Source organism: Equus asinus, chromosome 2 (assembly GCF_041296235.1).
Source record: "Equus asinus isolate D_3611 breed Donkey chromosome 2, EquAss-T2T_v2, whole genome shotgun sequence".
In the NCBI taxonomy this organism is placed as follows: domain Eukaryota; kingdom Metazoa; phylum Chordata; class Mammalia; order Perissodactyla; family Equidae; genus Equus; species Equus asinus.
In genome coordinates, this window is record NC_091791.1 from 31,888,185 (window position 1) to 31,904,188 (window position 16,004).

Sequence of the window (16,004 nt, forward strand, 5' to 3'; positions counted from 1 at the left end):
CACAGGGCCTGGAATGCTAGCCGTTCAAGGATTGCTCCACCGTACTCTGCTGTGCCTGGAGCAGCGGGGGAGGCCTTGCACCCACCTGCTCCCACACCAGAACTGGCTCCCAGGACTCCACAGAGCGGCAGGAGAACCCGAAGTCAAAGCCAGGCGAGTCAACAGCAAGGAGCAAAAGGCTTTATTGATAAATATGCAGATACGTCTGTACACAGGGACCTGCTGTGGGGCCACAACCAGGCTGCAGACCCCCCACCACTTGGGTGACAGCCAGGAGATGGCCCTGTGCAGACCCCTGCCACAACAGCCCAGCTGTCCGGCCACTCGCCTCATCTCTGCCAATTGTGCTGCGGGCAGGGAGAGGCAGAGGCCGGTCTCAGGCTCCCGGCCCCTGGGACTCCCCAGCGGTCCGGTCCCCTCCCCTCCGGGGGACTGGCACTGTGCCCCAGGCAGAGTCAGGGGGTGGGGGCAGGGGAAGGAGACAGCAGCTGCTTCAGACCCTGAGGAGAAAACCGGAGTGAGCACAGCCGGCAGCACCAGATGACAGATCTGGGCTCCAGGGCCTCCAGGCTGGCCCTTGTGTCTCGAGCCCGCCACAGGAGAGAGGCAGGATGGAGGGCCCCAGTTTGCCTTTTCTCTGACAAGGTTGGCAAGGCCTGTGTGTGACAGCATGCTGCTTCCTGGGTGCTGGGCACTGGTGGCCCACAGTGCCCCTGGGAGGCAGGGTCCCTCACGGCTCGCCCAGCAGCCATACAGCAGGGAGGTGCCCCTGAAGAAAGAACAGCACTGGAAGGCAGCAGCAGGGACGGGGGTCCTAGTGCTCCAGCTGGGAGGCCTCTCAGCCTGGCAGAGGCCCTCCTCGGCCTCTCTGCCCAGGGGTCCGTGGGCTCATCAGTCCTGGGGTGGTGGGGGCTGGTTGATGATGACCTGGATGACAAAATCTTTCTGGATCTTGGTTTCCTGGAGCCGCGTGCGGTCTGTGAGCAGCTTCCCGGAGAAGAACCATCGCTGCCAGGATGGCTCGATGCCCTCCTGGGTGTGCAGCTGCCTCTTGAGCTGCCCGACTGTGTCAGGCAGGCTGGCGCTGAGCCTCACGTCCTTGCCTGTAGAGAGGCGCACCTTGAGCGGGAACTCGCGGCGCACGCTGGGCGTGGGCTCGGGCGGCTCCAGGCTCTCCTCCTCAGTGTGCTCCAGCAGCAGGTTCACGGGTGGCGACAGGCAGTAGATGGGCAGCTGGTAGCGATTGCCCAGCTCGTCATAGCATTCACAGAGGGTGCCTGTGGGAAAGGCAGGGTGGGCTGAGTCTGCTTCGGGATCCACTGTTATGGACTAAATTATGGCCGCCCAAAATCTGTACGTCGAAGCCCTAACCCCTAGTGTCACTGTATTTGGAGACAGGGAGTAATTGGGAGTGATTAAGGTTAAACGAGGTCATATGGGTGGGGCCCTGATCCAATAGGATTAGCGTCCTTATAAGAGACACCAGAGAGCTCTCTCCCTCCACCACGTGAGGACACAGTGAGCAGGCCACGAAGAGAGCTGTCACCAAACCCAAATTAGCCAGTACCTGATCTTGGGCTTCTCAGCCTCCAGAACCATGAGAAATAAATTTCTGTTGTTTCATAAACCACCCAATCTGAGGTATTTTATTATAGCAGCCTGAGCAAACTAATATACCCATCACTGCCACCCCACAGTTCCCAAACCCACCCTACAGTCAGCTCTCCTCGGGACAGCTGGCAGGAGCTCAAGGTCGAGTCAGGAAGACCTGGGCTGGCATTCCGGCTCCATCAGGTGCTGGCTCGTTCAACTCTGGCAAAGTACTGAACTCTCCACTCGTTCATTCAGCAGCTCTCTCCTGAGCACCTGTGTGCGGTGCTGGGCTTACGAGGATGAACGAGATAGCAGAGGCCCTGCTCTTTGTGGCTTCCACCTTACTGGGCCTCAGTTTCCTCACATGTACAACGTATTGCACATAGAAATACACTGACTGTGCCTTGAGCACCTACTAAGTGTGAGACTGGACTAAACAATGTTAGGCATAGCTCATGGAATCCTAACAACTGTCCTATGAGGTAAGGGTCCCCGCTTTACAGTTCTGAGCCTCTGAGACTTTAAATCTGAGAAGCTCCTTGCTCAAGGTCACAGCTAGGAAATGGAGACACTTGTGTTAAACCGAGGTCCACGACTCTAGAGTTTCACTGTTACCCTCCACTTTACATGGCCCCATAAGGCTGTTAGGACCTTAAGTGAGATATGCAGCAGAAGCTTCTAGTTCAGCGCCCAGCACACAATAAGCACCCAATAACAGGTGAGTATCTCTGATGTTCTGGGATCCCAAGGCACCCCAAGCAATCTTTAGATGGCTCTCATCACACTGCTTTGAGGTTTGTTGGTGCCTTTCTGTCCCCACATGGGGCAAGCAGTGGCTGTCTGGCTTTCCTTTGTGTCCTGCTCGCGGTCCACGCTCAGGAAGAGCTGCCTGAACGAACAAGTGAACAGCCACCTCCACCACCCACCAGCTTGGAGAGAAACGCCTGATGTGTGGTCGGCTGGCCACGGGCTCTCCTCTGCCCTAAATGGCACTGATGGCCCCCTCCCTCCAGTGGGGAGAAAGCCCCTGCCCTGCCCGCTCACCATGAGGCAGGGTGATGCTGGCTCCATCCAGGATGGCCTGAGCCAGCTCGTGGTCATTGGCCTCAGCCGCATAGGCAGCAGCCTTGAGGGCGTCCCAGATCTCCTTGCGGCCCTCGAAGGCAGGGGCCGTGTCCCAGAACTCATCCCGTTTGCTCCGCAGCTGCCCATCAGTCATGGGGTAGTCGCTCTTCCACTTCAGCCGCTCCTTCTTCAGGGGCTCGTTGCGTCCTGGGCAGGACAGAAGGGAGAGAGGCTCAGCATCTCTAAAGCCAGGGCTGCAGTCCGCCCTCTCTCCAGCCTCTCCCCTGCCCAGCACCCCACTGCAGTGGCTCCTAAGTATTTAGGTCTATGGGCCCTTCCTTGGAGTCAGGGAAGACTCTGGAAACTGCACAGATCCACCCTGGGGATATAAAATACTTCAGTCAGCAAAGCGTATACTACCTTTGTTGTTGTTGCTGCTGTTAAGTTTCTACTTTACTCTTTGATTATAAAGAAGTACATATTCAGTTTTTAAAAATCTGGAAAGAATATGGATGTGTAAAAATAATAACTGCCGCCATTATGGAGCCAGCTTGTGCCAGATCGCAGGCGAGGCACTTTAGGCCCATTATTCATTTCATGCTCAAAACAACCCAACAGATGGGGAAACTAAGACACAGAGAGCTTGTCATTTGTCTCAGGCCACACAGGTACCAATTTAACCCAAGACTTTCTGACTTCCAAGGCAACCCTCGGACCGCTGTCTGTACCATGCTGCCATTGGGGAAGAAAGATTATTCAAAAATTCCACCATTCAGGGCCAGCCCCAGTGGACTAGTGGTTAAATTCAGTGTGTCCCACTTTGGTGGCCTCGGTTCAGTTCCCAGGCATTGATCTACACTGCTCTGTTAGTGGCCATGCTGTGCCGGCAGCCCACATACTAAAAAATAGAGGAAGATTGGCATGGATGTTAGCTCAGGACAAATCTTCCTCAGTAAAAAAAAAAAAAAGAGAGAGAGAGAGAGCAAGAGAGAGAGAGAGAAAGAATTTCACCATTCAGAAGTAACCATTTCTGACTGCTGATACTTTGACATATTTCCTTTCAGCTTCCTTTTTCCCATTTTTTCAATACAGTTGAGTTCATATTATTAAATTTATTTTTTCATATTCATTGTTACAAAAAGAATTTAAAACATTTTCATGCCAATATACAACTTTCTGTTTATTTTACACTTATATTACTGTCAATGTATATTCTCAGGATTAAAAATTATAAACAAGCATAATGTCTTTCATATAGACAGTTACAAAGAATTTTTTTTAAAAAAATCATAACCAGCCAGAAAATTCCCACAGCATCTGAAGAAGAAAACCATCTGTGAAATGTCACCTTTCTTGTTACCTAGTCCCAAGTGGCCTCTAAGACAACTCAAGACTGCGGTCAAGACTGAGGGCAGGAGCATCTGTCAAAGGCTTTAGGAAGCTCAGTCACCTCAAAGCTGAAGGCAGAATGAGCCCCAGGATCGAAGCCTAAAGCACTCTGCTCCCACTATAACCCCCACAGGCGAGGTAGGATGAAGGCTGGGGGCTGCCATCAGCCTGCCCCTACTGGCAGAGCAGCAGAGGGGGCTCCTTGGGGGAGGAGAATGGCACTCACTGCCTACCCATTGTGTATGGAACCCCATGCAAGTTCTATGTACATTATCCCATTTCATCCTTAGAATAGCCTTAGGTGGAGGCATTGTTATCACTCTCTCATAGACATGGGACAGGGGCAAAGAGATTAAAGGACTTGCCCAAGGTCACACCTTAAGCTAAGTGACAAGAGTGAGGGTTTCAGGTCAGAATGGAATCTAACACCTGTGCAGGCAGAAACCTCTAAAGCCAGACATTTAATTTAAAGTGTTCCTGGGTTAGCAGGAGGAAATGCAAATCCTCTTTGTAGGAACACAACTTGAGAGACCTCAAAGAATTCCCCAGATAAAGTTCCAAGGAAAATAAATAATAAGGTCATAGTTAGGAAAAAATCACAACATACAAAGAAACAAGGCAACATGAGTCAGAGCCAACAAAATCGGCAGACAAAGAGACAGAGTCACAAAGACTTCAGATACGGAAATGATCAGACATGGATTACGAAATGACGAGTTTAAGAAATAAGAGAGTCTTAAAAATATGAACAGGGAAAAAGAGATTATAAAGAATGACCAACCAGAAATTAAAAGGACCACATAAAACTTCTAGAAATGAAAAATATAATAATTGAAATTCAGATGGTCTAACATTTTTAATCAGAATTTCCAGAAGGATACAACAGGGAGAATGCAGATGAAGCAATGCCCAATGTGATGATTAAGATGTCCATTTTCCTCTAACCTGATCTATAAATTTAATGCAATTCCAATAAAATTCCTAACTGGGAGTCTTTTTTTCCAGGAACATGGCAAGCTGATTCTAAAGTTTATACGGAACAAAGATACTCCTAGAGAAGAATAAGGTGGGAGAACTTGCACTACCATTAATAATACTAATTATAAAGCTATAGTCAGTGTAGTACGGGAACAGGGAGACAAATGGGCCAATGGAATAGAACAGAGCCCAGAAATAGAACCAGGATGCACAGAAATGTGCTTGAAGCGAGAAGGAACTCTGCAGATGGGGTGTGTGCATGTGTGTGTGCGTGTGTAAGATGGATGGGAAATAATAGGAAATATATATTGGCCTCTGCCTCCGATTCCTGCTAAGGTTTGGTCTTTGACCTAGTTCCTGACACAGAGCGCTGAAAACCCTGTCATTTCCTGAGCGACGGGAATGTCTGATATGGAGCTCCTATAGCCCAGGGAATTTCCCGGTGATACATGTGTCTTTTGTCCTAATGAGGTGACTCTTGGTGGGCTCCTGGATGGGGGCTGGTCACCAGACAGACCCAGCCGTGATAGGCCTGGCACTTTCAGCCCCACCCCCCACTCTCTAAAGAGGGGAAAGGGGCTGGAGATTGAGTTAACAATTGATCATGCCTATGTGATGAAGCCTCTATAAAATCCCCAAAGTATGGGGTTTGGAGAGCATCCAGGTTGATGAACACATCATGTGCCAGGAGAGTGGTGTACCCCAAGTCCGAGGACAGAAGCTCCTGTGCTCAGGATCCTTCCAGACCTCACCCTCTGTCTCCCTTCATCTGCCTGTTCATTTGTATCCTTTAAAACAGCCTTCGTAATAAATTGGCAACAGTAAGTAAACTGTTTTCCTGGGTTCTGTGAGCTGCTCTAGCAAATTATCTCACCCAAGGAGTGGGTCATGGGAACCTCTGACTTGTAGCCAAGTTGGACAGAAGCTGTGGGTAAGCTGGGGACCCACAACTTACAACTGGCATCTGAAGTGAGGGGCAGTCTCGTGGGACTGAGCCCTTAACCTGTGGGGTCTGCGCTAACTCTGGGTAGTGTCAGAAAAGAACAGAATTGTAGGACACTAATTGGGGTCCACAGAGGATTGGAGAATTGCTTGGTGTGGGAAAAACACCGATACAACTGGTTTGGGAAGCATTCTGTGTGAGCAGCAGTGGAGAAACACAGGGGCTTTTCTTTACAACTGACTATTGATAAATGGTGTTGGGACTACAGGCTCTCCATATCGGAAAACATGAAGCAGAATCCCTACCTCACACCGGCCACAAAAATCAAAACCAGATCAATCAAAGGCTTAAGTGTGAAAGACAGGAAGGAGGCACTGGAGAAACAGCAGATCACAGTTTTGTCCACGTGTTTTTTGTGGAAGTTTAGCCTGGAGGTGTTTCTGCCTGGATCAAGGAAGTAGCTCTGCTTCACGATTTCTGACTCCTTCTCTCTTTGATCCTTTAGCATTGATGACTCCCTAATGAGAGCTTTGATCCATCGGGATTCACAGTCATTATGCAGCGACACCCTCTGGGGTATGGGACTTCTGCCCCTCCACTCAATGATCTGGATGTCAGGGCTTTTTAAGTTCTTAAGCTGATGTCTATAGTTTTCTCATCTCCTTCCTCTTTGCCACATATCACTTTTTGCTGTTCTCCCTCTATCTGCTGCTCCTCTGGGTAGAGGTCAGGAACAGCTGATGGGCCACTCCTAACCCGCTGAGGGTTGGGAAAGCTTGCTGGCACGGTGGAAATCGAGAGCATCTGGTTCTAAGAAAAAGGTTTCCGAACGAGGAAAGAGACCAGGCTTCGGGACATCTGTTGTTCCTGCTCAGATGCCTCTCACCCTTAAATGGCCAGGTTTTGGCCCTGTTCCTCACAATTGAGGTTGCTGGACTAGTGACCCCAGGACACCTGAAGTGTAACTGTGTATGTGCATCTCACTCTCTGTAAAATAAACATAGCCCTGCGGTGTCATAGTTCAAAGTCATCATCTCAGGAGGTCATGCATACCTTGCTGGCAAACCTCCCTTTCAGAGTCCCCTCCCCTCCACACGGACAGCAGCACGCTTTCCTAACTGTCACAGACAGACTGCTCACCCACAGTGGGCACAGTGCAAGTGAGCCTCTCCAATTTTTTTTTTTTTTTTGAGGAAGATTAGCTCTGAGCTAACATCTGCCAATCCTCCTCTTTTTCCTGAGGAAGACTGGCCCTGAGCTGACATCCATGCCCATCTTCCTCTACTTTATATGTGGGATGCCTGCCACAGCATGGCTTGCCAAGTGGTGCCATGTCCGCACCAGAGATCCGAACTGGTGACCCCCAGGCCGCCGAAGTGGAACGTGCGAACTTAACCGCTGCGCCACCGGGCTGGCCCCCTCTCCAAGTATTAACAGCATCTGCAGTCACCCAGGATGCAGAGGTTTAAAAATTCCTCACCCTCCATGCTGGCCCTTTCAGCCTGAAAATATCAGAATGCAGTGATGGTGGTGGGAAGGGAAGGGCTGATGGGAAAAGGGCAGCAGGAGCCCAGCCATGGCCTTCTCAGCGGTCACTGCACCTCGGAGCCAGCAGGGGGCAGCCGCTGCACCTGTGGGCCAGGTGCTGGCTCCCTTCATCAGTGAGTCAAATACAACATAAAAATATCCACCAAGTTCTCCAGGCCCTAGGCAAGCATGTACAAGAGACATGCCAAAATGTCTGGATCCCTACACACTGATGCTTACAATCTTAGGCACAGATACAGAGAAAAACAGAAAAGGAAGCTTTTAATCCAAACATAAAAGTAAATTGATGACAAATATTTTTTATTTCATTTACTCAAAAAAAAAATCACAATGTGGGGCTGGCCCCCTGGCCGAGTGGCTAAGTTTTTGTGCTCTACTTTGGTGGCCCAGGGTTTCGCCGGTTCGGACCCTGGGTGTGGACCTAGCACCACTTCAAGCCATGCCGAGGCGGTGTCCCACATAGAAGAGCCAGAAGTACTTACAACCAGGATATACAACTGTGTACTGGGGCTTTGAGGAGAGAAAAAAAAAGAGGAAGACTGGCAACAGATGTTAGCTCAGAGCCAATCTTTCTCACCAAAAAAACCCCCTACTGGGCAGTATAAAGGGTGTGAACATTCTTAAATGCTGCAAAAATTGGTACAAACTTTCTGGAAGGCATTTGGTATGGTACCAAAAAACTCAAAAATGTGCATCCCTGTGGCTCAGCTGTTTGGTTTCTAAGAATGTACTCTAATAATCACAAGTGTGCGGCGAAGGTTTCTCTACAAAGCTGTTTAACTCAGCATGGTTTTAGAGGAAAGCTAGAAACAAACTACGCACACACCCCCAGGAGAAAGGCTAAATAAAACCTGTGCATCCAGAGCAGCCGCTCTGAGAAGGGGTGGAAGGATGCCGAGTAAGACGGGAAATGTCCGTAAGACGGGAAATGTCCACGAGACAGTGAAAAAAGGTTTCAGAACAGCAAGTGCTCTGTGCCCCACCTTTGTTTCTTAAAAAAGTATGTAAAATTATATAGATTAAAAAGAACGAAAGGATTTACACCAAAATGTTAATAGCAGTTATACCTGATGGGCAGTTACCAATGACATACATATATTTTTTGCTTATATTTTCCAAGTTTTCTACAACAAGCATTTATTACTTTAGTAATACGAATAATACAATAAAAACTGCTAACAAGGAAAAAGGGCACATAAAGTTCCGGGGAGCAGCCATGGAAGAGTAGGAAGCATTTGGGGAGCCGAGTGAGGGGGTTGAGGGGGGTGGGGAGCCGGAAAGCCCAGGGCCCAGAGCCTCTAGGGTTTCAGCTGCTGGCAGCTCCGGGCACCTCCGTCCAGGGCCAGGGCAGGTTCTGCTGGTTTCGGCAGCAGGAGCAGCTAGTGGCTTCTACTTACATCTCTACCTGTCCTAGATAAGTTCCAAGTTATAGACAGAGTAACAGAAATGGTCCTTATCCTAATGAAGTTGACAAAAGAGATTTCAAAAAAACAATAGAAGATCCCTCTGCAGTCAAGGTACACAGCTGCATGGGGAGGTCCAAAACACCCATGAAATCACAGGTTTCTGATTGTGGTGGGCAGGGTTGGAAGGAGCAGGGAATGTATGTTTCTGAGTACAGAGGCAAAAGCTGGTGTCTTGAAGGGTTATCCGAAACACCACCTGCATTAGGATCTCCTGGAGTGCTGGTTAAAAGGGCAGATTCCCAGGCCCCACCTCAGATTCACTGAGTCAGAGTCCCAGGGGCTGAGTAGAGGTATGGACATGATTCTGATTGAAGGACCCCACTTATAAACACAGCAGAACAGAAGTGGAAATGGCTGCTCATCTACACCTTAAGTCAGTTCAACGGATCACCTCCAAAGTTGCTGCTGAGAGCAGATTTGGAGAGTAAAGAGGACAGAGAGCAAGAGGACACCATGTCTAGGTTGGGGGAGGATAATGACGGTGGACGCTGTGGTTTGGCCTCCATAATGAATGGTGTCTGGTGATACCACCCCCAAGGGAGGGCCCCGCAAGAAGAGTGGGGGAGAGAACACCAAAGGTCCTTTCTAATTTGCCTAGAGCTGGCGTGTGTCTATGAGCGTGTGTGCATGTGTGTGTGTGTGTACTCCCACCACTTGATTCACACTGCTTAATTCAGAGTGACTACACAAAAGAGGGGATTCTCAAGAACCTACGGAAAGGGGGCCAGCCCCGTGGCCAAGTGGTTAAGTTCGTGCACTCCACTTTGGCGGCCCAGGGTTTTGCCGGTTCAGATCCTGGGCGCAGACATGGCACTGCTCGTCAGGCCATGCTGAGGCAGTGTCCCACGTACCACAACCAGAAGGACCTACAACTAGAGTATACAACTATGTACTGGGGGGCTTTGGGGAGAAGAAGAGGAAGAAAAAGAAAAAGAAGATTGGCAACAGATGTTAGCTCAGGTGCCAATCTTAAAAAAAACGGAAAGCTGCTCAAAAAAAAAAAAGAACCCACTGAAGGACAACAGGCCCTGGCTGTTCCCCTCCGAATATCCCAGGGCCTCAGCTTGCCCAGCCCAGTGCAGGTTCTCAGCAAGTGTCAGCTGAGTTGAAAAGGAAACTGACAAACGCACAGCGAATGGGGTGGGGAGGATGGTGGAGGAACCAGAGCTGAGAGCAGCAGTGGGCAGGCAGGGGAAGCAAGAGAAAAGTCTGCAAGAGAGAGAAGTTAGGTCTTCACTTCTTGATCTCAGATCTCAAGAGATCCTTATTGTGGCTTCAGGGACTGGCATAACTGAGCCACTGGGATGTGACACCAAGTCTGAGACCAACCAAGGGAACCAGAGATTTCCCAGGACAGTTGGTCCACCCAAGCCAGGAGACAGCCCTATTTATACCTGCGCAATTCCCAAGCTCTATTTCCACACTCCGTTACCAAGCTCCATCCCCAGGCCCCTGCCCCAGGGATGAGGCCAACAGTGTCCTCTCCAGAAGTAGCGATTATGTGACAAGTCTGGGCTTGTTCTGGCTGGTGTGAGACATGAGGCTCCAGGCAATAGGAGAAGCGATAAGGGCCTCCCCTGTCCCAACAGCCTGGGCTGCGAGGGCCCTTTGGCCAGGATGCAGACTCAGTCTCTCCTTCCCCTCCCCAACCCCAGAAGTCACAGCTGGGATGCAGTGGTTGGAGAGATGTGGCTGAAGTATGGCACCAGGCAGAGGGGATAAGAGGTCGGAAAAGAACAGCAGGCCCCAGAAGAAGGATGAGCCCAGCTAGGCAGGGTACAGCCAGGGGGATGGAGCCCAGGTAATCCCTTTAGGAAGCGGGGTATTTATAGTCAGACTTAGCCCAGGATGACCCTCAGAGCCTTGGTAACCTTCGAAGAGAAAGTGCTGGCTGGGGCCTCCCCATGTGGGCCGTTCTTCCCCACTCATTCCCTCAGGGCCCAGCTCCAGGGTGCAGGGAGGAAAAGGGGTGGGGCCAGTTGCTAAGTGACAAGCCAGGCTTCCTAAACTATATCTCTTCCTGGGGCACGCTGGGTCCCAGGTGGTCCAGGGCAGACTTAAAGGAATTGAGGCTCCTCTGGGAGCCCCGTATTTGGCTCTGTTGTGGCACCCAGCCTGGGGCAACCACAGTTCTCTGCAATAAGTCTGTTGGTCTCCCTGAAGCTGGGACCACCTCCAGTCCATCTCTGGGATCCCAGGGACAGGCCAAGGGGCTGGCATGCAGCAGGTCTCAATAACTGTTTGCCCAAAAAGTGAGGGAATGAAGTGAACAGGTAGTTTAGGAAAAGTGGCAGGAGCTGGAGAGGGGCGAGGCAAGATCAGAGATGGAGGAGCAGTCGGGAGCAGATGGCGCTGCCTGGAAGAAATCCCTGTAAGGCAGAGAGGGAGGAAGAAAGGGGTGGTAGAGAGAGTCCCAGAGGTACCAGTCTCTGAGGTGTACAGTGAAGAACCCTGCTGGAGGATAAGGGGCTGGACGTCAGAAACCATGCCCAGTGAGGGCCTGGAACCTTCGTGGCCACTGGAGAGATGAAAGCGCAGCCAAGAAAAATAAACCTACGCAGAGCGCCCCCTCCTTGGGCAGTTGTGAGTGTGGACAAGGGAGCACATATAACTGCAGAGACAGTGGGCGCTTGCACACGATAGACACATTTACTAGCAGGGCCTTTATCTGCTCTCTGCTCTGTGCCTCCAGCCCAGGGCCCCCAGCCGTATGTGGCCGGGTAGGGTGAACCGTGGCATCCCAGGGCTGGCCACTGACCAACTCCTCCTTGACCCCAGCTGCCTTCCCCCAGCCGTCCCCCTGTCCCACTTCCTGATGGGAAACTGGCCTGTCTGATCTCGACTACAAACAGCACCCCCAAATCCTCAGGGTCTCCTCTGGGATCTAACTTGCCATGTAACCAACAGCCGTTCTTCTGAGGCTGGCTGGGAGAGAATCCTATACTTCAGCAAGCAGGGTTAAAAAAGCAGGTGTTTGGGAAATGACGGCACTTCTCCTTGTTTTAAGTTCACAGGAATTTTTCAAAAATACAGCCTGTTCCTTTCTTGTAGTAAATATATTCCCATCTTCACCATGGACTGATGTGTTTATTCCCAAGGGCAGCAGAGTCCTGGCCTGTTCCAGAGTTGCCAGCTCTGGAGGGAACTCTGATTACATGTGTTTTCTGGTAACCTGGATTGTGGATAATTAGGAGTAAAGAGACACGGCAGTGTAGCCTCTCTCTGCAATCTGGCTGCTCACTTGCACATGGGCTCAGAGACGGACAGTAGAGGCTTTGCTTTGGCTACCGACCACCCCCGTGAGCGCGGGCACACAGCTGGATGACTGCGTCGTTCTAAGCCCCAGTGTTCCCATCTGTACAGAGGATGTAACTCCCACCTCACAGGATTGCTGTAAGGATTACAGAGACCACTCTGCCCAGTGCTTAAAAGACAGTAATTCGGTAATTAGTAATCAAGCCAAGTCAATAATGTTTAATTACACAATTAAAAGAATTAAAGGTTACTATCCTTTTTTTTCATAAAGTTGCTATGATTTTGAAAACTCCTGATGTAGAGAACTCTTGGTCTCTATCTCACAGTGCAGGAAGATGCAGGGGTTAAATGAGGTTAAGTTTGACAGGGACAAAGAGCGGGCTTGATGGATGCTCGCTTCCCCGTGTGGCTGCACAGCACAGGGTCAGCACTTCTCCTGGGGCAGAAGAGGCAGGATGGTGGCTAAAGAATAAAACAGCAACTCCCCAGAGGTTGCTAGAAAGGTCTCCGGTATCTGGCCAGCTCCCCTTGCTACCTTAGGACTCCAGGGAGGAGCGACAGGACATCTCTGTCACCGTGTTTCCACAGCCCTGCTGTCAAGGACGGTCCCCCAGGGAGAAGCCAGGCCAGCAGCAGCCTGGCAGCCAGGTACCTGGAGGCCAAGTGGCACAGCCTGACTTCTGACACCCAAGACTCTCTCCCACTGGGTGTCAAATGCCTCAAGCACTTGACTCAGAGGTGCATCACTCCAACAGGGCAGAATCCTGAAGGCGGGAGTGACCTTAAAGTCACCTAGCCTAGCCCCTTCATTTTACAGGTGAGAAACCGAGGCTCTGAGAGGTGAAGTGACCTATCTCAAACCCCACAGCTCTTGCCCAAGTGTGTGTGTGGAGGAGAGGCAAATTCTTTCTATCAAACCACTCCATTGCCAGGGAAAGCAGAATTATAACTAGAATATTAAAACGTCAGGAGTTCGGCCCAGAGATGATGAATATGCCAATGGGAAAAGCCTCAACAGAACGTGCATCAGGAGCAAGAGTGGAGGAGTGATGAGTCCACTTGACTTTCCAGTTCCCGCTAGGGAAGAGCAGAATCTAAGAGCTGGGCCCTCCCAGGACACCCGCATCTACCTGTGTGCGCAGGTCTCCTGCGCACTTGACAGAAACAGAGAGCTGGGGCACCAGCTTGAGACTCTAATTCCACACGGCTTGTTTGGGTCTTAGTGATGGAGAGCAACTTCCCACTCCATACAACACTCCTGCAGGTGGCAATCCAGCCTCTGTGGACACTCCGGGGGACCAGGCCCTCCTCATTGGCAGGATCAAATGGTTAGAAAGTTAATAGTCACCCTTCACTGGGCACTAACCATGCAGTAGAATGGAAACACATAGGCTGAAGGTCTAGATTTTGGAGTCAGACAGACCTGGCTTTGAACATCAGCTCCACCATAAATTAGTGACCTTGGGTAATGCCTTAAGCTTTCTACTCTCCTCCTCTGGGAAGCAGAAAGCAGTAACAGCCCACTTCTTAGAGACTGAGTGGACTGAGGATATATACATATATATTAAATTAACTAATAGAATCAAGGTTATATATATCAACTAACCTAACACCCCAGGTGCAGCCTCCCTAGCACCAAGCCCCTCCAGGCTCTTGCTTCTTCAATCGCAAGAAACACACACCCATACAACAGCATTGTTCTTGCTGTAGAGCAGGCACTTATTACTGTCATTGAAATTGTTTTTCCTGTTGTTATTAACATTATTATTTTGACCTGGGATCCTCTGGCTCTGCCCTCTGAACAACACAGAATAAGTCATAGCCTCTTTCAGGGGGTTGACATTTTGCTCTTCTCCAGACTGAAGACCCCTATTCCCTCCCACGGTTTCTCCAGATTCCTTACCATCTCGTTCCCCTGTTCACCCTCCTCCCAGCTAACCTAACAGCCCAGGTAAGGTCTGCCCAGCACCTGGCCCCACCGGGCTCTTGCTTCCTTGATCTGAGCACTGACCCCTCTGTATCTACAGCAAACATGCCAGCAAGTTTGCCTAGAACTGTTGGGGCTGGAGCTAGAAAAGATCCCGGAACCCCTCCCCTGCTTGTGGCTCTACATTCTTTCAAGCTAGTGTTCGTTTACAGTCCACACCCCAGCAACTGGCCCTAAGTCACTGTCTTTGTCTTTCAGGTCTGTGTCTTAAGTGGGGTGAACGTGGAGTCAGAAGACCTGGGTCCATTTCCATTGTGACCCATGCTGTGTGGCCCAGGGCATGGCACTTAACCCCTCCAAGCGCACCTGCCAAATGCCACTCTTCTATGAGCCTTACAGACATGCTGAAATACTCCTGGGAGTTTCTGTGAGAAGTGCCTTGGTCAAGGGCAAAGTGCACACAGATGCCTGACATCCCTGAGATCTGGAACCCCATCTTTTTAAGGCTCACTCACTTCTTCATGCGGCACAGCTCAGGACGCAAAACATTGTTTGTGGATCCACAGAGAATGGCTCATTTGAGCACGTTCGTTCTCCTCCAAAGCCAGGCTCAGGCCTCGCAGGCAGATGTGCCTGACTCATTCTTTCCCCTTCCTTCTCTACAGCCGTGAATCACCAGTCCTGTCAGGCCAGCGTCCTCCCCGGTTTCCTTCCCAGGCACTGCCTGGTCCTGACCTTCATCCATCAGGATGTAGGATGGAAGCCCTCTTCCCACACGCACCTCTCCCCTGACCCTGCAGGGTGTGAGCATCCCACACCAGCCCTGAGTCACACGCTGCCTCGAGTGCATGTTCCCTGCGTGTTGTGCTGTGCCTGCAACTTGTCTGTCAACTCCTGAAGGGCAGGCTCTGGAGAGGCGACACAGTGAAGTGTATCAAAAACACGGTTGCCTGGGGTCCCCTACCAGGGATTCTGATTTAATTGCTCTGGGGTATGGCCTCAGCATCAGAGGGGTTTAAAAGCTCTCCAAACGATTCTAATACGTGGCCAGGGCTGAACAGCACGGATCTGGAACTAGGCCGCCCAGCCTGGCTGGCTGCTTGGCCTATGTTTAATTAGGCCTCTGAGAGGGCCTGGCAAGGGGGTGCTCAGGGAGAACCCCAGGTCTGCCTGAGGCTGACCATCTGGACAGTTCTTTCAAGGCCCACAGCCAGACTGGTCATAAGGCAAGAAGCAGATAGCTCAGGGGACCCTTTGCCTGGGGAAACCCAGCTGCACTGTCCATAGGATACGGAGCTAGGGGCCACTGTGCAGAAAGGAGAGGGTCAGCCAAAACAAGAGGCCAAGAGCAGAGGCTCTGGAGTCAGACAGCCCTGGACTAGCTACCTTGCTCTCCTTTCTGACAAGGAGGGCCCTTCCCTTCTTGGAGGCCTGATCTCTTGTGTGGCCAGCATCTAGATAGCCTCTCTGTGGGGACACAAAGGACTCTTCCTCTAGGGCAGAGCCATAGACCTCTAGAGAGAAAATGTGCAGCTCCAAGGCAAGGGGGCCAGTGGGAGAGCAGAGGGAGGGAGGTCCTATTTCCTAAGAAACCCCCCCCACCCCCTCCCCAGCTGCTCTGGGCAAGAAGAAGGGAAAAACCTGACTCATCAGCGCTGTGTGACTCACAGGCCGACAAACTTATTTGCCAGACGGACAGGGAGGGGAGCCTGCTGCTCCGACCACAACCGGGGGCCGTGGGCAGGTAAAACCCATCCCTCCATCCCTGCCCACCACCAGCTGCCAGGTCTGGGTGGCTGGCCTGGCAGGAGCGCCTTGCTCGGCTTGGCCCCCGGACAGC

The 16,004-nt window shown here is 51.0% G+C and overlaps 1 protein-coding gene across 3 annotated transcripts in view; it reads right to left on the reverse strand.

Annotated features, from left to right (window-relative positions):
• Positions 1-160: 160 nt before the first annotated feature.
• UBTD1 (ubiquitin domain containing 1) overlaps positions 161-16,004 on the reverse strand; it is a 53,563-nt gene continuing 37,719 nt past the window's right edge. For 2 of the 3 annotated variants that reach the window (XM_014862719.3, XM_070486169.1), the window contains 2 exons: positions 2,638-2,865; positions 161-1,277 (listed from right to left, as the gene is read on the reverse strand). In XM_014862719.3, the coding sequence (XP_014718205.1) occupies positions 892-1,277; positions 2,638-2,865 (614 nt within the window). In that variant the 3' untranslated portion in view covers positions 161-891. Of the gene's footprint in view, positions 1,278-2,637; positions 3,038-16,004 lie in introns of all 3 variants that reach the window. The other variant, XM_070486175.1, reaches the window with a different exon arrangement.